The sequence below is a fragment of the Lepisma saccharinum genome, chromosome 26, assembly GCF_977018435.1.
Source record: "Lepisma saccharinum chromosome 26, izLepSacc3.1, whole genome shotgun sequence".
Lineage (NCBI taxonomy): Eukaryota > Metazoa > Arthropoda > Insecta > Zygentoma > Lepismatidae > Lepisma > Lepisma saccharinum.
Genome location: NC_139254.1, coordinates 43,466,529 through 43,490,249, shown reverse-complemented (window position 1 = coordinate 43,490,249; position 23,721 = coordinate 43,466,529). Strand labels below are relative to the sequence as shown.

The 23,721-nt window shown below is 38.2% G+C and overlaps 1 protein-coding gene across 3 annotated transcripts in view; it reads right to left on the bottom strand.

Moving 5' to 3' along the window:
• Positions 1-23,721, bottom strand: part of LOC145979374 (uncharacterized) — a 124,455-nt gene that overhangs the window by 81,569 nt on the left and 19,165 nt on the right. For all 3 annotated transcript variants that reach the window (XM_083112240.1, XM_083112242.1, XM_083112241.1), the window contains exons 2-3: positions 13,317-13,464; positions 3,243-3,369 (exon numbers count right to left, since the gene is read on the bottom strand). In XM_083112240.1, coding sequence (XP_082968366.1) covers positions 3,243-3,369; positions 13,317-13,419 — 230 coding nt within the window. In that variant the 5' untranslated portion in view covers positions 13,420-13,464. The remainder of the gene's footprint in view (positions 1-3,242; positions 3,370-13,316; positions 13,465-23,721) is intronic.

The window sequence follows — 23,721 nt, the reverse complement described above, 5'->3', positions numbered from 1 at the left end:
GATAAATGTATAAATATAAAAAATAGTATTTTAAGGATTTAGTTCATCTAAAGTCTTCTAACCAACATTTCATAACCTTACACAATATAAAATACTATTGTTTGGTTCGAGAATTATTAAAACTTTCTACTAGCAGTTATTCACATAAAATATTATAAATAGTGAGTTTTTACAAAACTACTACTTTTGTTCTTCATAAATAAATTTGTTGATATATTTTGAAAGTTTACACTACTTGGAGCATTTCTGAGAAAACCAGAAGTTGATAGGTGCCACTACTCCGGAGATATATCAAATCAAAAATATCCAATATGGCACTCTCTTTTCACGATCACATAGATGGCGACTGGCTACTCCACTGAACGTGTCTTAAGTTGTATAACAATTAACTCTATTAAGTCTTTTGCTTTTATCAAGCAGTCAATGATTCCAGACTTAACCGCCGGATTGTGATAATGACACACTTGTTCGGTACTGTCCTCCATTTGGAGACACATTTTATGGTGTATATTTCATTAAAATACATTAAAACTTATATCGTTTTAAAGCTTATAAATTAGGCTGCAACTTTTATTGGAAACAATTTCTTCGTCATTTAATTTATTCAAAAGTTACAAGCCAAAAACTTTAGGAAGTACTACAAAAAAATCACTTTTCGAAGATTACTTTTTAAATTACAGCAAAACCACCAACATAATTGAAAAATTGGACTGATTCTTTTTGAAGCCCATCTAATGAGGTTTAAAGCTAAATAAAAATTATCTGTCTACAACCATTGGTTACGGAGATATAAGCCAATAGTGCAGAGCCTGCAAAATTGATGTTGGGGGGGGGGGGGCACTGGGGGGAAGCACCATGAGGAGAGGCAGTGACTTTTGGGATTTTGGACTACTAATAGTATTTTAACAACTGACCAAAATTCAGCTTTCTGGAATTATTCCCGACATTGGCCTTTTTATGTCCTTTATTGACTGGGCTAATGGTGTGGTGATACGTAGGATTTATAAGTAGGATTAAAAATAAACAAAGAAAAACTAAATATAAGGGTCAGTAAGTGGAAATCAGGCCACACTGTACAACTATGAAATTATGTGCTCACCTTAAAAGTAATCTTGATAGGCATTGAGGTAGGTCAATGGAACGTAGGCCGTATGCAGACATGCATTATCATGCAACACCACCACCTCGGACGACAGCAAACCTGGTCTCTTGGATTAGATGGTCTGACACAGGCTCGTCAGTAACGGTTGCCCCTTTCTCACAAAATTCGTTGATCAGGTGCACCTTGCGGTCAAAGGACAATGTGAGGAGCAAGTGGCCGCAGAAATTCTGCATGGCCTTCGAACCTATGATTTCTTCGGCGGTGGCGAGTGCGGGTGCTTCCACTGCGGACTTTGGTGCTTGGTTTCTGCTTCATACAGATGGCACACGGATTCATCCCGCCATGACAATTCAACAGAGGAAATCACTGACTTCCTGGTTGTATCAGAGGAGCATCTCTAGTGCCATTCCCATGCCAAACAGCTGTTGTTCTGCAGTCAAATTGTGGGGAACCCACTGTGCGCACATCTTCCGATACTAAAGGCAGTGTCTCATGATGTTAAACACCATGTCGTGCCCCTGTGGTCTGTGCAACATGCTCCACTGTACACCACCGACCATGTTGAATGACATCATTCAGACACTGGATGAGGTCATAATTTGCGACAGTGACAGATGGTCCAGGTCGTGAATCGTCCTGCAGGGACGTTCATCCTTTGCGAAACCTCCGACTCCGCTCCTTCACCCGCAACAGAGATAAACAATATTCCCCATACACTGCCATCATTCGACGGTGAATGTTTCGCATACTTCCGCCACCAGGAAACACATGCCTGCTCGCTGGTCTTCCTTACTGGCCTCCATGATATGCCAGACTGCAAGTCCCTGCATGTCTGCACTTCATAGAGCTCACACTCGAACTGCTTCACACAAGCCTGTGACGTGACTGTCATCTACGAGGTGGCAACGGAACCCCCTTCCAGTAGCAGGAGTTTCATGGAGCTGCGGCATATATACGTCGAGATATACAAGGTGGCCTGTTTTCCACTGACTGACCCTTGTATATGAATGTATGTGAACAGAATACAAAGTATTGAGAAACACTAAAAATCAGAACTTACTTCTTTTGGAATAGTTGAAAATTTAAATTTTAATGACACCCTACATAATGAAAATAATCAGGAAAAAATCAGGAATACACAAGTAACTGAGTACTGGGGTAATTTGAATTTTGCACTTAAGTTAATATTGAGGGTTTTAATTTCACGAGCATATTACTTTCAAATTATATTACGTTTTACAGGTTTTTTTTATTATTTGAAATACTACATGTAGATTAACTGTAATCACAAGAATAAATTGATAGTGGTAGCAGCAATAAGATAAAATTTTCCAAACAATATTCATAAATCCGATATGGATGCAGAAGTAAATTAGCAGGGAGACTTTAGGAGAAGATACTTATGAAAAATGTTTCATCTGGGGGTGTGACTTTGTATTTAGGGGGTGCAAGTGTAATGTTAGAGGCTAAACGGTCAAAAAGTTTAGGAGGGTTTTTGAGAAAACTGGAGGGGGGGAGTGTGTGGGTACTTTAGGCTCGGAGATTACTCAATTGTTAAAACCAGCATATACGCAACTGAGGAACTAAGTTTAACAGCTGCAATTCTATACGAGTAGACAGTGACACCTATGAAACATGATATGAGAAACATAAATATAGAAAGAACCATAGCATACGTAAGCTTTCAGTTTCCACGTTGCAGATTGGATAATTCTTTCCAATTAATTTCGAAGGCTCACTGCCTTCATTCACTAAGGCCATGGTGACTGGATTGATTGATTGATTTGCTTTATTTTACTTTGCTTTTTGTGCCACTTTTCGCTAATTTGCGAAGATGGGAATGAGTGATGATATGATGAAATTGATGAATGGATACTCACAAATGTCCATGGCCAGGCTGGGATTTGAACCCGGGACCCCTGGTGTCGTAGCGCAATGTGCTAACCACTCTGCCATGGGGCCAGCCTGCCGACCGATGGTGACTGAACAGAAATTAATCGGAAAAAACTATCCAATCTGCAACATGGAAACACGAAAGCTTATGTATGTAATACTTAAAGCATGTTTACCTCATCCATCATGAATAGAAAGAGCTATTTGAGTAGTCCACCTAGCAAACAAGAAGTACATGCTACCTTACCTATTTAGAATGTTTTTCCAGGTTACTTCCTCTATCTTTAAAGTTTCCAACTTATAAACGAATTCAGCTTTCTCCTTTTGGGTTGTTTGATAGTCAGCATCCAGAGATGATATCACATTCTTCAAATCTGCAAAGCATCAAAGATATTAACTCTCCATGCTTTAAATGTTGATGTCAAAAAATTTATGTTTTTTTTCTTAGTGCAATTTATGATTAACAAGGTTAGTCAGGACTGCATGGACCTACAGTTTAAAGTGGGATCTGAACCACTGTGCAATTGACCTCCAATACAGATCAAAACCTAGAACCTTTTCATTACAAAACAACAGTATTAACAAATTTCTTTCACTTCGCATACAGATTGATTGCCTGAATTAAGTTTTTTTATGTTGCTTTTCTGCCAATTTTGGCTCATCGTGATGAAGAAGATGAGTGATGACATGATGAAAATGATCAAGAGATGCTCACAAAGAACACCCATGCAGAGATCAGGATTCAAACCTGTGACCCCTGGTGCCGTACTATTATTTTCATTTATTTAGTGTTTTAAGTCCACTTTATGCACAGTAGGGCTAATCAGGACTGGACCTACAGTTTAAAGTGGAATCTGAACCACTATGTGCCTCCACCGGGTATCGAAGCCAGGACCCCTTGATTACAAGGCGACGACGCTACCACTACGCCATCGGGGAGGCCCTGGTGCCGTAGTGTGAAGTGCTAACCGCTTACCTACAGGAAGAAAAGGAAATCATTTTGAATACTGGAAATGAGTGTCAAAGTACATTTGAAGTTCAATAAACTTGTTGGCAGAAAGTATTAATATGTGAAGAATTATCTTGTGAAATGTATACTGCACAACCACTGGTGGAATTTAAGGGGGGGCAAGCTATGTAACTCCTCCCCTCCTCTAGACTCTATATTTCAAAATTTATTCCCAGCCAGGGAAAGAAAATTTCCTCTTCCCTGAGAATCTATTACTAAAATAGTTATTCGATTAATCAAAATTTTCCCCATCACAAATCAATTTTAAGACTAGACAGTGATAATATGCTCATGGTATGTTACATCTTGTGAAAGGAATGGAAATGTGGCATTTCATAAAGTTACCTTAAACAGTACACTTTTCCTATGTGAAAAAAAATTGAATGGAACAACTTGACATGACATCTATTACATAAAACACTTTAAAAAATCAAAAGGTAAAAAAAGTGTTCCCCTGTGCATAGCACCACGCCATGAAGGTGTATAGGGGGTGTGGGGGTAACGCCTCACACTTTCTTGATCCGGTCGTGAGTAGGGGTGATGTGATCAGTATCACGCCCCTGACCACCTTTACCCTCCCCCCCCCCCCAGGGTTTCCCCCAGGTACCCATGTTATTCGACGCTGGGTGGGCGCCGGGGCCGCTTCCACCGTTAGAAACTTCTCGATGTTAAAAAAAGGAATGTTTCAAACCTGTATCAAGACAGGATATTCCATCCAAAATACAGTGCAGTGGTGGTTGTTATTTGTATCATATGAAATGTGTGCAGTTAAAGGAAAGTGATGTGGGATATTTAAAATCTGAAAACAGGGAATGGGGATGTACAAAATGCATGAAAGAACGGCACAGTAGTCTACTTCTTGAAAGTGCGGAGGAACCAGCTAAGGTAGTGAATCCATCCCTAACGAACGTCTATGAACTGTTACAAGCTCTTACAAATGAAGTTAAAAACTTGAAGCAGCAGCAAGAAGAAACAGAAAGTGAACTAGAAAAGACACTAAAACTTGCTCCCGAGAAATTGGATGAAAATGCTGAACTAATAATAGTATAGGTGCATGCTTAGGGCAGATAGAAGTGTTGGAAAGTGAGAATCTGTTATTAAAGAGGCAATTGAAGGAGACACAGCTACAACTAGATGATCTGGAACAGTATGGTAGAAGAAATACGCTTGAAATATATGGTGTATCAGAAAACTTGAATGAACATTCCTACGAAATTGTAAAGAAAGTAAGACAAGTACTAGATGTAAAGGTAGAAAATTGAAATGACTGACATATGTCACAGAATGAAAAACTTCCGCAACAGAAATTGGCGGGCATTATTGTTAAGTTTGTTAGACGTGTAGTCAGAGATAAGATAATAGAAAGACGTAAAGTTAAGAGAAATCTAAACTGCACACATCTGGGCTACACAAATAACGATGTTGTATATATTAATCAAAGTCTCACTCACCTCAGGAAGAAAATTTATGGCTATGCCAGGAAAGTTAAAAGAGAGAAAAACTACGCATACTTATGGGTTGATGGTTCAGAGTCTATAAAATTAAGAAAAAGAGAAAGGGATAGGGATATTTTTGTTCTGAAAACAATTGAAGATGTTGATAAGTTAGTATAATTTGGAATGGCTTCACAAAAGTATTTCACAATTTATTATCAAAATGTGAGGGGCCTGAACACAAACACTCACGAATTTTATTTCCATGTGTAGCTATGACATAATTGCCATTACAGAAACGTGGCTGCATAGCAGTGTATACAGTACTGAATTGTTTACTGAAAACTATAAAGTGTTTAGACATGATAAACAAAGTAATAATAGAGGTGGCAGAGTATTAATTGCCATTACACAAAACATAAAAGCTGACAATGTTGTATTAAGCAATAATCTAGACATGATCTGTGTTAAAGTGACACAGATCATGTCTAGATTATAAAAAAAATACTACAAGGGTCACTATTTATATTTTGAGGAATTTGGCATTGAAAACTGCTTTATTGTTTTTCGAAGTATTCTCCTTTATGGTCAATACACTTTTGCATTCGTTCGAACCATTTGTCAAAGCAGTCTTTCCAATCTTCTTGAAACACCTCCATAATATGGTTTTTGAACGCATCAACGGTGTCTTCCGCCGACGAAAATCGTTGCCCACGCAATTTATTCTTGACATTCGGGAACAAGAAGAAGTCATTGGGTGCCAAATCAGGACTGTATGGTGGATGACCCATCAATTCGATTTTTTGACTGTTCATAAAGTCGGTTGTTAGACGAGATGTGTGACAGCTGGCATTGTCTTGATGAAGAATGATCCGATGGCGTTTGTTTGTTTTCCGTATTTGACCGAAGACCTCTGGCAAACAAATTGTTGTGTACCATTCAGAATTGACCGTTTTACGTTCCTCTAAAGGCACAGTTGCCACATGACCAGTTTTCCCGAAAAAACAGGCGACCATTTGTTTCGATGTGCTTCGAGCGCGAACAACTTTTGTTGGATTGGGTTCATCTTGAAACACCCATACAGTCGACTGCTGTTTACGTTCCAGCTCATATGCATATATCCATGATTCGTCACCTGTTACAATCTTTTATACCTCTTTTGAAGCACCACGATTGTATTTATTGAGCATTTGTTTGCACCAATTGACGCGAGCGTCTTTTTGAGTTTTTGAGAACATATCTTTCTCACAGCTAAATGATCATGTAATATTTTATATATGCTGGTGGAACTAATGCCTATGGTTGCCTCAATCTCACAGTATGTCACATGACGATCTTGCAGTATTAGGTTTTGCACAGCATCAATGTTTTCTTGAACAACAACTGATTTTGGACGACCTTCGCGAATCTCGTCGGTGAGCGAATGGCGGCCACGATTAAATTCGTTATACCAGCGTTTCACAGTGGCAAAGGATGGGGCTTCATCGCCAAATGTGGAAGTAAGTTAATCGATGCACTCTTGTCTTGATAATCCACGTCGAAAATCGTAAAAAAACATCACACGAAAATGTTCACGAGTTAATTCCATTTTATTGTTGTCGTGCAATCTCCAAGGCAACATAAACAACACAAATCAAGCTATTGACAAAACATTTGAAGTACGTTATGGTCAATAATGCCAGACGATTCCGTGCAAACGTCAAATCGCGCCTAACTTCAATCAGTGTTGCCAAGGCTCAAAATATAAATAGTGACCGTCGTATATAATTACTGTGTATTTCACACCTTCCTCAGCAGTAGATGATTATATGTATTTCTATAACTTATTCGATAACAATGAAGAATTACAAGGTAAAAATATTATTATTATTGTTTATTTCAATTTACCATATATTGTAGATTCAAGTTATAATCTACAGACGGGAGGACCTTCATACAGAGCTTTAGGTAATTTTTTGTCTATCTATGACTTGCATTCTATTAATAACATAAAAATAAAAACAATAGAACACTTGATCTGATTTTAACTAATCTATGGGAATGTGTTACAGTAAATACAGACGAATTACCTCTTGTAAACGAAGATATGCATCATCCGGCATTAATTGCAAGTGTGAATTATACAAAAACAAAACAAACCTCAAGAACTAATCCAGTTGTAATGTTAAATTTTGAAAAAGCAAATTTCCGCCGAATGTATGAATTGTTTCGAGATACAAATTGGGAACCTATTAGTAGTATGAATTATGTAAATGACGCTGTGTAATATTTCAATGTTAGAGTTAACTCAGTTTTAAATTCTACAGTACCAACAAAGAGAATCCACTCAAACAGTAAATACCCTCCCTGGTTTAGTCGAGAAATGAAGGATATGTTAAGACTTAAAGAGTGTTACAGGAAACAAATGGAATTTGATAATTATAGCAGAATAAAATATAAAGATACTCGTAAAAGAGTAAATCACTTATAAATAGAGAATACAACGTGTATCTAAGGGAAACCGAGGAGAGTATCAAGAATAACAGTAGACTGTTTTGGAATTATGTAAAAAATAAAAAGGGTAGAAATATGATTTCAAACCAAGGTATGATGTACGGTAATACAATATTACAAACAAATAAAGAAATAGTAAATAGCTTTGCTTCTTACTTTAAATCTGTTTATACTGATTATCAAAGTGCATATGACATAACTGAGGAAGTTGAACTACAGGTATCTAATCCACTTTCAAATAATAGAATTACCGACAAGGAATATTGGGATGTGATTAAAAAATTGAAACCAAAAAAGACCATTGGGCCAGACGGAATTCCTCCTTATATGATGTAATCAAAACTTGTGCAGAGGTATTCAAATCACCTTCATGTCTGATATATAATTTAATAATAAAGACGCAGAATTTTCCTAAGATATGGAAATTAACAAGAGTCTGTCCTATTTTAAAAACAAATGAAAATACAAAAATAGAGAATTATAGGCTAATAGCCATAATATGTGCACCAGCAAAAGTTTTTGAACAAATCTTGTATTCAAGATGTTAAACGTTACATACACAATACTCAACATGGTTTCTATCCCTGTAGGTATAACACAACAAATTTAGTAAATTTTAGGCAAAATATTTTCGATGCACTTTACTGTAGATCAATGGTGCAAAAGCCTTTGACAAAATTAACCACGACATTCTTTTGCGAAAAATTTTCAAGTTTTGGTTTAACAACTAATTTCTTAAATCTAATTAAATCATATCTGCAAGGAAGGAAACAATATGTACCATGCAAACAATCTACATCTGCTGAATATGTAGTGAATTCAGGTGTTCCCCAAGGATCAAATCTTGGACCCCTGTTATTCAGCTTGTTTGTGAATAATTTAGCGTCTCATGTTAAGAACTCCAAATGTCTTATGTACGAACACGATATAAAACTATACAAACAAATTGACAACAGAGAGGATTTGTTAAAACTTCAAACAGACTTAGATGTGTTATATGAATGGAGTTGTGTAAACGATCTTAGTTTCAATATAAACAAATGTTGTTTCATGCAATTGACGAATAAAAGGTTTACTTCTCAATCTACTTACTCTATTAATGGTGAAGTATTTGCATAGGCAGATATAGTTTAAGACCTTGGTGTGCACTTAGATTGTAACCTGACTTTTAAACAACATGTCTCACTTGTGATTAAAAACACGTACAAAACGCTAAGTTTTGTTATAAGAAGTACGAAGAACTTTAGAGATATTGACTGTATTAAAACCGCATATAAAAGTATAGTGAGAAATAAACTTGAGTATGCATCTATTATATGGTCCCCTCTTTATTGATCTTATGAAAATAATCTCAAAAGAATTCCAAAAAGGTTTCTAAGATATTTATATTCTAAAAAATATAATAGACCACCACAAATGACAACACCCTACAGAGACCTCCTTCTGGAATTCAATTTCGAAACTCTTAGTAATAGGCGAAAATTGTTAGATCAATTGTTTGTGTACAAAACAGTAAACGGCATATTAGATAATAGTTTATTTCTTGAACAACTTCAGTTTAATATAAGGAAGAATAATTTCCGTGGTAGAAATATTTTCATCCCTAAATTTCCAAAAAATCCAAAATTCAAGAGTTGCCCGATTAATAGAATTTGTGACATGTATAATGAAATTATGATTGGTAATCATTCCATAGATTTTTCAATGCCATTCTTAACTTACAAGAAAACATTAGAGTCAATTCTGAAAGTACGAGCCCGACCCTGTGGCCGAGTGGTTAGCACATTGCGCTGCGACGCCAAGGGTCCCGGGTTCGAATCCTGGTCGGGCTTGGTTGTTTGTGAATGTCCATTCATCAATTTCATCATTTCATCACTCATCCTCATCTTCGCAAATTAGCCAAGAGGCACAAAACGCGAAGTAAAATAAACTAAATCAATCAATCAATCAATGAAAGTACGAATATGCAATAGTTAATACATAAAAACTGTTTTTATACTCAAGATTATATGATTATTATTATTTTCCTTATTTTACTTATAAACTGTTTTGTATGTCTATACTTCTGTAATGAATACAATTTGTGAATAGATTGCATATGTATCTATCGCGTGAGAGCGCAACCTCGGGAGAGAGCACCGGCGCTTCTGGTCTCACATGTGTGCTGTAAGGTGGCGCTCTCAGCTGGGCGAGGAGGGAGTCGGTGTTCGCTTCCGACAATAAATCCTGGATTTTGCGCTTCCGAATAAGAAATTGCAATTTCTCGAAAGCCTTTAGATCCTGTACAAAATCCGGGATGGAAGCATATTCCTTTTTATATGTCTCCCGGATAAACTCGGGCTGAAGGCCTAAGGTGAGGTGTTTAATTTGGGTGGCAGGAGACATCTCGGGATCGAGGCGGTACAACATTAGGTGTTTGTCATGGATGTAGTCCGTGACGGCTTCTCCGTTCCTTGTGGAGGCGAGCTTTAATTTGATCCTCCAACTGCAACTTATCTACGGAGCCAGTAAATTCCGTAATCAGCTGGGTTTTCAGCTGATCGTAGGTAAACACCCTACCGGCCTGCGCTGTTTTCCAGGCTTCGAATAAACGAAGCGCCGGACCTGCCAACAGCACCGGAACCATTTTGAGTTTCGTCAGCATATCCCAATCGTTAAGGGTGGCGAGACTCTCGACACAGTCAAAAAAAGCAGCAAACGTCCTCACTGGTCGTGCTGTTAAACTGCACGTCGTCAAGCATAAACGGGTTCAGAAACCCGGAAAAAGCCATCCTTGGGCGGTGCTGTGGGACTCGAGCCAAGGTACTCGCGGGACGCTCCCATGTGTGACGATTAAGCAAGATGGGGCTTCGAATTGGAGTTGATGCGGCCGTAGGGCCTGTGTCGTTATGACGAAAGCCGACCGCGTTTTCGGCTAGAATCGCGAGATGATCGAGCGTCTCATCTAATTCGTCCGGGAAGGGAAGAGAACGAAAGGTGTGATTAAGAGGGTCGTCTAACTCGTTGGACGACATGAAACATACTAAAAGGAATAAAAGTCGAACAACAACAACAACAAAAAGTAAAGTTACGCAATTTTAGAAAATAAGCTCAAAAAATAACAACAATAATCTCGTTCATGCATTTCGCGGGGCGAAATGTATGAAAAAAAAAAAGCCGCACAAAACCTCCACCACGTATAAAGTCTAAGAGGGGGATTGTTGATGGGCTATGACAGCCTTTAGCCACTCCCTTGCTAGGCAAGAGGAACGTTGTAACTGCAAGGGGACTAGCCCCATAAAGAAGAACACACTGACATATATTTAAAAACACTACCTTTGACTGAACAGGCAGGGGAAGGAAAGGCAAGGTATGTTCTTTACCTGGAGTTCTACGGCGATCTCTTCTCCGCTGGTCCTTGGATCGACGTGGTCCTACTCTGTAAGAAAACGGATGAGGGAGCAACTCCGGGCTCCAAACTCTGTACTTTCGTAGACCGATATTCTAAACGATAACATTAACTTCCGATCGTTCGTTCGCTCCTTTTTCTAAACTTATGATGCCTGTGGAGCTCTCTCGCGATAACCGGATTCAACGTAAACTGAAAACAACTAGAAACGAAGTTATTTTGTAACTACTTCATCTGACGGAAAACGGAAGACAACTAAGCCTGATATTTTCTCACGCGACCTATTTAAATGAAATTCGAACTATCGGCTGTTATGACGGTTGACTCGATCGCGTCCTTTGGCAACAGCAATTCTGAGGAAGAACGCTGATTTCTGATTTCATTTCTCTAATGCCATGTCAACGGAGTTTTTCCAACTCCGCTGAAGGACGCTGTCGCGGTGAGCTTTTAAGAAGCTCTTTTTCAATGCTTCAGTGGGACCCTTTTTATAACGTGATTAGCTTATTTATTTATGATGCCCGAGTCCTAGGTTCGATTCACGTCTGCAGCATGATACGAATGAATACAATTTGTGAATAGATTGCATATGTATCTATCATAATTTAAGTTGTATTGTAATTCTGTAATTACTATTCATTATTATTTTTATTATTATGTACAACTTCTGTAATTTGAGGATATACCTCTGTTGAAGGTAATAATAAATAAATAAATTTTCTGAGGTTTACCACCATCTACATTTTCTTCATTTCAAACTCTATGCACAAGTGGCAAAATTTGTAAGTTAAATTTGGAAAACACATAAACTGCATACACATATAGCGGAGTACAGAAAGTGAAGGACATACTAAAATAATCAAATCTAAGCTACTCACAACAAATAAATTGTAACGCAGGGCTGGGAAGTTGATGACAAGTCTTTATCTTTTTTGGGGCTAAACATAATAGTAATCACTTTCTTTCAGTCATAACCACTAAAACATTGTTTTCATTTTGCACTTAAACTTTTTTGGGTTACTGATAATTTTTGTTAGTATTTTTGCAAGTTTTATCATCTTTTTATAACTTTTTTTTTTTTAGGTTTCCTAGGTTTAACTCATATTTACTTTGCCCAAAAGTTTCTATCAGGCAATCAACCATTTACTTTGGTGCAAGTGCAAAGATAGAAAGCAAAGTACCTTCTTGGTGTCTTGTTACAGAAAATGACAAGAGATGGAAAACAACAACAAAAAGGCTGCACTTAACTGTTATACATTTATTCAATTACCGTATTTAACAAATTTCGAATGGCAATATGTTTTTCGTGTTTACAAAATGTGTTTTCAGGAAACTCATGAAATTCCAGTAGATGCCAACAATGAAAGATGCCACTCTCCAGTATAGTGTCAAGTAAAATGGCTAGAGGTGAGCAAAAGGCTTTCTGGTCGCTTAGGTCATCTGACATTAGGCCATGCTTCCTACTCTTAAAGGAGTTATATTCGAGATGCTGTGTAGTTTGCAACCACTGTCCACAACTATGGAGGAAATCAAACATGGAGTGTGTGAGAAGTAACATGCTGGACTGTATGTGTGTGTGTGACAGTAACTTTAATTCGGTCATAACACCTTAATGTTCTTTGTATTACTAAGGGAAGTCACATAGAGCACTTGCAAGGCATGATATGAATTTTCCCTTACATTATTGAATTAGTACCACTGTGACTTGAACAATAGTCCCATATGAAATTGGATGAATAATTTTGAATTGCCCTGTATTTTCCTTGCTGGTAGTTTGAAGCACAAAAATCTAGTTGTGTCAAAAATAATTCAAGTACTTTCACAAATACTGTATCTTACTCTCTTCTCATTTATGATATATTCAAGCTCATATATTAATATCTAAAATAATTTGATTGGTTATTTCTTGAATATGAAATTCTATGCTCTAGTAATGTTAAGTGCCTTACTTTGACAAACAGATTAAACTTAATACTATAATAAAAGTAAAACAATACTTACTAAGGCAATACTCCTTTTCTTTTTGAACTAATCTTTGAGCATGCACTGCTTCATGTGCTATGAAATCTAATGCAGCAAATTCTTCACCGAGAGATGAAGCCATGGTACATCTGAATTAGTAAGTGCAGCAATGGTTTCCTAACTGGGCCTGAAATCAAAGAATTCACATTACTACTTTATATATACAGGGTGTCCTCTTTTTCATGGACATGTCCTACATTTTAGCCTTATGTACATCTGGGAGGAATGTGGAAGAAATCATAAATGTCCTACATTTTGGGCATCGCATAATTTGAATTGAGAAAATGCATGTTTCGGTTAAACACAGAGAAATCATTAAGTTACAATTCTATGAACTGCACTTCAAAGTTTAATAGTGAAATTTATTTTGATTCAGACGTTGCAAAAACAAGTGTTTTGTACCTAGAACAGGGGTTGGCAAACTACGGCCTGATGCCTCTTTCTTTATGGCCTGCGAGCTAAGAATGGATTTCTTTACATTTCCGAATTCCTAAAAATTTCAAAGTGGGATAATATTTAATGAAATGCAAAAATTATATGAAAGTAATATTTCAGCATTTATTGCAGTGTATGGGAATATTCATACGTTTGTCGATACGTATTGTGTCTATGGCTGGTTACGTGCTCTAACGGCCGACTTCAAGTTGAGGAGTTGGAAGAAAAACCGTGTGTGGCGCTCCTAGCTAGCTTTGCACCGAGTCAACACTCCCTGCTTGCCCACCTGTTACTAGTTAGGCAGCATTACCAGTGCCACAGGTATCGCTGTTCTGCAACATTTTGTTTTCGTTTTAATACCAGTGCACATCCATCATGTCGTGGTTGAAACCAGAAAAGAAGAGAAAAGTGGACTTCGAATGTCGTGCTTTTAAGGCAGAGTGGATTGAGAATTATTTTGTTACTTAATTAGATGGCAAAGCATCGTGTTTATTGTGCACTGACACTATAGCTGTACTAAAAAGAGTATAATACACGTTGGCATTACCAGACTAAGCATTCGACACAATATTCCCAACTAAAGGGGAAGGAACAATCAGTCAAATTAGAGACTTTAGAATGGCGTATTTCATTACAACACAGTTTCTTCATGAAAATGAGGCTGCAACTAAAGTAAGTTTACGAATACCTCATTTGTTAGCCAAGGAAGGAAAACCGTTTACTGATGGTGAGTTAATTAAATCATGTTTGATTGTAGCTGCCGAAGAAATGTGTCCAGAGAAAATAGATTTATTTAATACTATCAGCCCACGAGAACAGTTTCTCGAAGAGTTGAGGATATTGGGAACAACATCAGTGACCAATTAATGAACAAGGCAAATGATTTCGAGTGGTTTTCCTTGGCTCTTGATGAGTCAACAGATGCTACAGATACTGAACAGTTGCTGCTGTTTATTCAAGGAGTCAATGCTGACTTTGAAGTGACTGAAGAATTAGCTTCTATGAATAGTTTGCGTGGAACTACAGGCGAAAACATGTTCACGGAAGTTGAGAAAACGTTAACGAAGTACAATCTGCAGTGGTATCAGCTAAAATGTGTTACAACTGATGGTGGTAAAAATATGTGTGGAACAGACAAAGGCTTAGTTGGGAACATTTACAAGGCCTGTGAAAATTCAAGGTGTTCAACGCCTATGGTTATTCATTGTATTATTCACCAGCAGGTACTTTGTGGGAAATATCTGAATTTATCGTGTTTTTGAACCAGTTGTGTCAATGGTGAACTTCATTATTTTGCGTGGACTGAACCACCGTCAGTTCCGTGATTTTCTGTCAGAAGTTCAAGCTGAATTTCCTGACTTTCCCTACCATACACCAGTTCGATGGCTCAACAGTGGTAGTTTTATTCAGATTTTTTGAACTCAGAGCAGAGATTGAAGACTGTTTTTCTCATTGAGAAAAATTTCAATCACTATTATCGAACAGTGAATGGCTTCGGAAATCAGCTTTTGCTGCTGATATCATAGGATTTCTTAATGCATTTAACTTGAAACTACAAGGTAAAATAGTGCTAATATGTGAAACTTATACTGCGGTAAAGTCATTTTGATGACAACTGGCTTTCATTGAGTTACAAATCTTGTCAAGCAGCTTCGTGCATTTCCCATGTTGTCAAAAATTACAAGAGGTGAAATCTCCATTCCCACACAAATTTGCAGGCGAATTATTTTCTGAGCTCAAACAATGGTTCCAGCAACATTTTTCGGATCTTGAAGCATGTTCAGAAGACATTTCCATATTTCAAAATCCATTTCACTGTACAATTGAGGAACTTCCACCTAACCTTCAATTGGAAGTGATTAATCTGCAGTGTGATAACATGCAAAAAGGCAAATTTCAAGAGAAGAATCAAACAGAATTCAATAAGTGTCATATGCTCGGGGTTTGATCTTTGTATCTCTGCGAAAAGACATTATCAAAGATGAAATATGTAAAATCTCATTAGTAAAGCTGTGTTTCAAACAACAATTGTAGTCTACTGAGTATTTCTATTACATTACATTTTATATATATATATATATATACACACACACACACACCTTTGTGTAAACTTGTTTATTTATTTTTTTTTTTAAAGTAGGCCTACCTAAAAAAACCTCCAGTTTGCCTCTTGGCACGCAGAGTGTAAAATATTTAATGTTTGGCCCTTTACAAAAAAATGTTTTCGACCTCTGGCCTAGAACAAAGACTGACACTAAAACAGAGAGTCTACCAAAATAAGAAATCTAAAATTCTTGACTTTCTTGTGACCTTTCTTTCCTTTTTTTCAGCTTTTTTAACATATATGTAATTGTCCCCTATTTAGGTACAGTTGAAATTAAGAAAATTTACATTGTTATGTATCTGTATTTGAATCTTATAAAATATTTGTACAAATATTCAAATTTATCAAATCCCAGTACAGGTATATAATGTAAATTCACTATACAATAAAAAAAATAGCAAAAGTCCTTGACACCCTGTATGGTCAACGAAGAATTGAGGTCACATTCTGTTGATATCACTGTTCAATGCCTGCGTGGAATTTCCTGCTTTAGCGTTTATACTGATAGAAGTAATCCTACAAGATGTTTCATATTCTTATTCATTTTGATTGTAACGCAATAGGTATACAGAAGAAACTTGGTGAACTAAAAACTCACAGAAATAAAACTTCTGGAACCATTTCAAATTATGTTAGCTGCTGAATAATTGTTTCCTATTCCAGGCCATAATGCAAATGTTGAGCAAGTACTTTTATTAATATCAGTACAATGGACTGATGAGAGTAAATATATTTGTTATAGAGTCTACTGGTTTAGTATTATTGCAAAGTGTTTGATTGTTCAGAGTTTCATATACATTGAGTATAGCTCTTTTCTACTCTTACAGCAGGTGCTCTTCAAGCTGGCAAGGGAACTGGGGAATGGGGAATATGCCGTACAACCAACCAGACAACAGTGGTGGTGCCGAGAGATATGAAGTGGTAGGATGAACTACTACACACACCTTGTTAAAAAGGCTGCTGAGTTTCTTATAGCGCTGGATTGTTCACTTTGCCGCTCCCTACTTCCCTTGCCAGCATGTAGAGTGCTCGCCATAAGAGTAGAAAACACCTATTAATCTTCAACTTTTTCAATAATTGATTGATTGAAATAAAGTAAAGAAGTGTTCCCCTGTGCTTAGCACCACGCCATGAAGGCGTATAGGGGGTTTGGGGGTAACGCCCCACACTTTCTTGATCCGGTCATGAGTGGGGGTGATGTGATCAGCATCACGCCCCTGACCGCCTTTACCCCTCAGGGTTTCCCCCAGGTACCCATGTTATTCGACGCTGGGTAGGCGCCGGGGCCGCTTCCACCGTTAGAAAAGTTCCCGGATTGATTGAAATAGTTTATTTTACTTCGCGTTTTGTGCCTCTTGGCTAATTTGCAAAGATGGGGATGAGTGATGAAATTGATGAATGGACATTCACAAACAACCAATGCCGAGCGGGATTCGAACCCAGGACCCTTTTCATCGCAGCGCGATTGAGCATTTTCAATAAAATTGGCTCCTTTGGGTAGTATGACCGAAGACACTTGTAGTAAGAACTATATATTTTTGTATTGATTGCAAGTTAGGGAATTTTGAATTTAAGAAGTAATGAAAAAGACATTATTTTTTAAAAATTGAAAATGTGTCAATTTTACATTATTTGCGAAAATGTTATAGTAATGCGTATTTTTTACTGCAAACGATTTGTCTCCTACATTTTGACTTAAGTCCTACATTTTAGAACAGCATGTCTTACATTTTCCTTACAGCAATCTGGTAAACCTGAGGGTGGTGCACGAAAAAGTAGTCTGGATCACTAGCATAGAGTAAATGCAAATAATTCAAAGATAAAAGCAAGAGTGAGGCTGCAAAGACTGCCCCATCAAAGATGATGTTGAAAGTGCTCCCTGCAGCATCAATACACAGCTGTGCACATGGAATCATGCCTTGGTACCCACAGCATAAATTAGTGACATGTTGAGGGCAAATGCGTGATTGATGTGCTTCAGTTACTGCATTATGTGTGGATTTGTCTCATGTGCCATGCTCATCAAGTGTCCACGAAGATCATAATGGCATGTTGAAAGGTCAGAAGAATGTGGCAGTCACACATTTTCAATAACTGTTCATTCTTCAATGAAAACCTCATGGACTTGCAGCATGAAAACATGAGAATTGATTGATTTGCTTTAATTTACTTTGCCACTTTTGGCTAATTTGCGAAGATAGGGATGAGTGATGTGATGAAATTGATGAATGGACATGGACGTCTGGAAGGGGGGAAAGTGGGGACCATGGCCCCCCTTGGAAAATGAATGTCCACCAAAAAAAGTATATATATTTTACACAATTTTATTTCAGTCAGGGTAATTTTTGTTATTTATTATAAGGGCATTGAAGGAAGATGATAATTTTAGACTGAAGCAGTATTTTCTGAGGGGAAATCACTATTATGGGGGAAAATATGCCTCCTTTGCCCACCTCCCCACCACTGGAAAAAATTATTTTGCTTGCCCCTCCCTGGAAAAAAATCCTGCAGACATTCATGTGAATGGACATACTCACAAACATCCATGTCTAGGACGGGATTCGAACCCGGGAGAAAACATGAGAAGTTTTACTTACATGTCAGCTTGTCCTGTTGGAAGGATATCTGTTTTCCTCTTTAGTGAGTTGAGCAGTAAATTCATCAAAAATGTTCACGTAGAGTTCCATGTTGACAGAACTACCAAAAAATAGCAGTCCAATTATGGCCGTCCCTGACTTTGGAGTCAAAAAGTGGCTGCTCACCACCATGCGAGAGACCCGGGTTTGAGTCCTGGCGGGGAAGAACCGGGACTCTTTCAAACTGTTCAAGGGCTCCGGCGGCCACCCAGCATCGTATAAAGTGGGTACCTGGAGGAAACTCTGGGGGGTAAAGGCAGCCAGCTCGGCCGAGATCAAGAATGTGTGAGACCCTAATGCCACACCCCCTATATGCCTTCAGGGTGTGGTGCAAAGCACAGGGGAGCATTTTACTTTTACTTTACATTAAAAGTTAAGTGTTTGCCACCAGACCAGTAACATGTCCTGTAAATTTACGTGGCAGGAGAGATGAAACCAGGCTTCACCACTCATTGTTAAGTTGGCATATCCTTCTACCTTTTCATGTGTACCAAAACATGTATTAATAATTACAGTATTATTATTAGTAGTAGTAGTAGTACAATAATATTTTTATCTGCATTATTTATATTTACTCCAGGCTGCTGATTTGGGCCACCTTTTTGTGCACCACTTTGCATAATTGTGAAGTGTTCATCACATGAAATGCTTTGGTTATCATCACAGTCTATATTTTCTTGGGGCTTCACGTCCATAAGGTGTGCTACTTTTAATAATTAGTTCATGGACAATATGATCTAGGGCCTCCCCAATGATGTAGTGGTAGCGTCGTCGCCTTGTAATCAAGGGGTCCCAGGTTCGATACCCGGTGGAGGCACATAGTGGTTCGAATCCCACTTTAAGCTGTAGGTCCAGTCCCAATTTAGCCTTACTGTGCATAAAGTGGACTAAAACACCAAATCAATCAATCAATACGATCTAATATTCAAATATGTTAAGATGGCTCTATCAATAGTGCTACTTCTTTTGATTATTTTGTTATATTGAAAAAGTGTTCTAGAATAAAGATGCAGAAAGTATTCAGTATACTTTGCACAGAATGTATTCAGAATACGAGCCACTCCCTATCGGGGTTATTCTGCAAGGTTTCTGAACATTTTCTCACTACTGTTTGCCGAAACATTGGGGGAAAAAATCTCAAAGAAGTTTTATTATAATACTAGCTGATTGCCGGGCATTGTCCAGGTATTTATTTATCCCAATCTTCTATTAGACAGGAATATAATGAATTCTAACTATAGCGTAAAATGAACTTGGAGTTGAACGGCATTGGGAGTGTCACTATTCATTTCAGCGGCCCCGAAAACTATGGATTCCACACTAATATCAGTCGTTTTACATGTCACCCCCTTCCCACACCCAGCCCTAGGGGTGCCAGGAGTGTCTTGTAGTTGAACGGCATTGGGTGTGTCACTATTCATCTTACCGACCACAAAAACTATGGATTCCACATTAATATCGGTTGTTTTCTATTATATTTACATGCCACCCCCTTCCCATGCCCACCCCTATGGGTGCCAGGGGTCTCTTAACCCCACAGTATTTCTTTCGAGATTGCACGTGATACGTGTACTAAGTTTGGTTGAAATCACTCCAGGCGTTCGAGAGTTATGCCAGAACAAACACACACACATTCATTTTTATATATATAGAAGATAATCAAATCTATCACTCATGAAAAACTATCAAGAGGTTGACAACTACAGTAATGTATTTGAAATTGTGTCAATTACAATTGGAATCTCCACTATTTTATTCAGCATAATTCATTCTGGACATGACACTATCATTTGCGTGGTTCAAAAATAGCAATAACATTTTCTTGTAACTGGTAACTCCCAGCAGGCTTTTTTTGTAAGGCATGTGAAGCCATATGTGGTGATGTAGAAGAATAGAGCTTTCATTGTGCTGAACAAGTTTCGGAAAGTTAATTTTTAAAAGTAAGTGGCTTACTTATACTTGATTGAAAAAGTAACTAAGTTAGACTTACTCCTTTTAAAAACTAACTCAGTTGCAGTTAATGGTAGTTGAATAGCAACTGTACATTCCTTCTACTTTCTGCTGGAAATTTTCTTGGCAATCAATTATCATTAATTGTAATAATATAAATACAGTGCACTCTCTCTAATTCGAACTTGGAAAATTCGAACAAAAGCACGTTCCCCTTGAAACCCCTATCCAAAATAATGTTAAAAATGACAACTTAATTTGAATTTTGAAGGTTAAATTTGGATAATTCGAAGTCAGGTTTCCAATAATTTAACATAAATCTTTCCAAGAAAGACCAAAGTGATTGCTACATAAGAAATTCCAACAGATGACTCGTCCCCCTTTTCTTCTTGAAAAGGTTGTTCTTATGGTTAACAGATGTGCCGACGGCAGATAAGAGAGGGCAGCGGGAATCCTGTGACGGTTGATATATACGAGTATTATTTAAATATCATTCCGCCACAGCTTCACTCTTCTTTTGATATACGAGAGTGAAGTATTCCACTCGTCCAAATATGTCACTGATTATTACGTAACTTTATCAAGTTGCGCAGTCTTCTCGATAGACAGCGTTTTGCTTCCCCGAGAGGTAACTCTGCGCATGCGTAAATTTTCTTGTCGATCGGGCAGTGCTGGGAACCCAGTGAACAAGAGAGTCACAGTACAGTACCCACAGAGTAGAGACCCAGTACAGACCAGGATTAGACGCCAGCCGGAACGGAGAGACTGCAGGTATATCAACTAGTTCGTGCAACAAGTGCCCGACCTTTTACCTCCCCTTTGTTGTGTAAGTGGCATGGCATTTAGCTGACGTTATACGTTTGAGCTAGCATATCTTCCGAGTTGATCAGGATTCTGCCATGTTGCGTAACGGGGAAGGAAATGGGTCAATGCGGGGCTTTTGTAACTCGCTAATACGAGATGTTTGCCGTCAACAGATTTAATATTTGTTCTAGATTCATGAGTAATTTTAAATGACTTTTTTTTTTTGCTACAAAAAAAAATCAATCAGTGATAATTTTTTTTCTTCTGTGTGTCTACTCCGAACCGGCTGGATTATTACGTAACATTTTTATAAAAAATCTATCAGTGACTTCTTTTGGCACTACCACAATAGTGTATGTATAATTGTTAGGATGTATTTCAAATGAGTGGATCCATATATATATTGGGTTTCAATACTTATGTCTTCCTTGAATGAAGAATTGGGAGGGGGAGTGAGTGCGTGAATGCATAGAAATTAAATTTCGGAAGAATACATTTCTATTTATTATAGGCAGTATAGAAAAAGAACAGAAATAAGAAATCTTCAAAAATAAGGGAACATGAGAATGTAAATTGTAATTGAGGTCCACTTACGGGTAAATTGTGAACATTATTGACTCCGTAAAAATGCATTCGTTGAATTGTTATATACCGGGGTATTTAAGAAATTGAACGTTATTGTACAGGTCAAGTCACTGTTCTTATTTTACCTAACAAAACTATTTACGAATAAAAGCTTGTTCATTTTGAGTATAACTTTTAATGAATCAAAGAAATACTCAAGTTATTACTGTTCTATAAATAAGCCGTCGACGTAGAATAATCTAGTGTGAAAGAGATCGTCTATCTGGGTTATTTTGGGCGTACATAATTTTCTTGGGAGGGGGAACTAGACAATTCCCCCATTTCTCAATAAGATTATGTTAACCCAGATTTGTGCACTCAGGAAACTCGAGTTCTTTGTCTCCTCCGAGCAAGCAAAATCGATCCACGTAGTTCAGGGTATAATATTGGGCTGGGCGAATGATAACTAAGATAGCACCTTCCTAAAAAATTGTACGCTTCAAATATTTATTGAATTTTGAACATTGGGTAGCAGTTTGTTTAGATAATTTGAATCAAAATGACAAATATGATAGTATTCGCCACAGTACGTATGCCATTCACTGCAATTACAGCCTCTTCCTTTCCACCAGGTTGTGGCAAATGTCGACCAGTAGTTGCTTCCATTCCTCCTGCAAAAATGGCAAACAACATGATGGTGTTGTTTGGGTGGTTGGGGCAGGATCGCAAACTGCCCTATAACTCGTCCCGCAGATGTTCAATGGGTTGAGATCAGGGGTCTGAGGTGGCCAGTCGAGTTCATTCACTCCCATATCGTCAAACCACTTGGTTTCCTTGCTTTATGAACAGGCATATTGTTATGCTGGAAATGAAAAGGGTCACTTCCAAACAATTCCTATAAGGTACGGAACACAGAGTTCTCTAATGCTACACGATAGGCATCAGCATTCAAAGTTTCAGGCTCCAAAATCAGGGGACCAACGCCATACCATGAAAAGCAACCCCATTCCATGATATCACTCCTGCTGAATTTCACTGTTGGGACAAAACACTCTGGAAAGAACTGCTCTCCATGCATTTGCCATATTCACACACGTCCATCAGATCACCACATGTTGCATGATTCATCACTTCACAGGATGTTTTTCCATTGTTCTAGGGTCTACTAGCGACGTTTTTTGCACCACAGTAACCTACGTGCCACGTTCCGGGTAGTAATACACTGCCTGACAAAAAAAGTTAAGCACCCAGAAGGAGTGGTTGGACGTGAATGAAACTACATATGCTGAAAGTCCATGTACCTTTATTGAACTGATTACAATATAGGATGCAAGAGTCAAGCCCGTTGGCAGTTACAGGTGGAATGGTGGTGCCAGGTCAGTAGGGTGTTGCACCCCCTCTGGCTGCAACGCATGCCCTTATGTGGTTCGGAATAGTGTCAAACAGCCTTTGGATTCTCTCCTGAGGCACGTTCGTCCACAGGTGTTGCAGCTGTCCCTCCAGATCCCGCAGGTTGGCACTAGGACGGAGTCCCCGTCCAATGTCATCCCACACATGTTCAATGATGGAGAGGTCCGGGGATCGTGCTGGCCACGGGAGGACCTCAACATGCTCTAGGCAGTCCATAGACACATGGGCTGTGTGTGGGCGTGCATTATCTTGTTGGAACACTGTCCCAGGCTGCTGTGCCATAAGGGGTAGGACGTGTGGACGCAGAATGTCTGTGACGTATTGCTGTGCCGTCAAAGTCTGCCGAAGCACTATTAGAGGTGACCTGAACGCATATCCAATGGCTCCCCACACCATGATGCCAGGGGTCACACCTTGCTACGACCCTTGTGGGTACATACTTAAATGTTATTTACCACGGCTACAGATATCTTAATCTCAG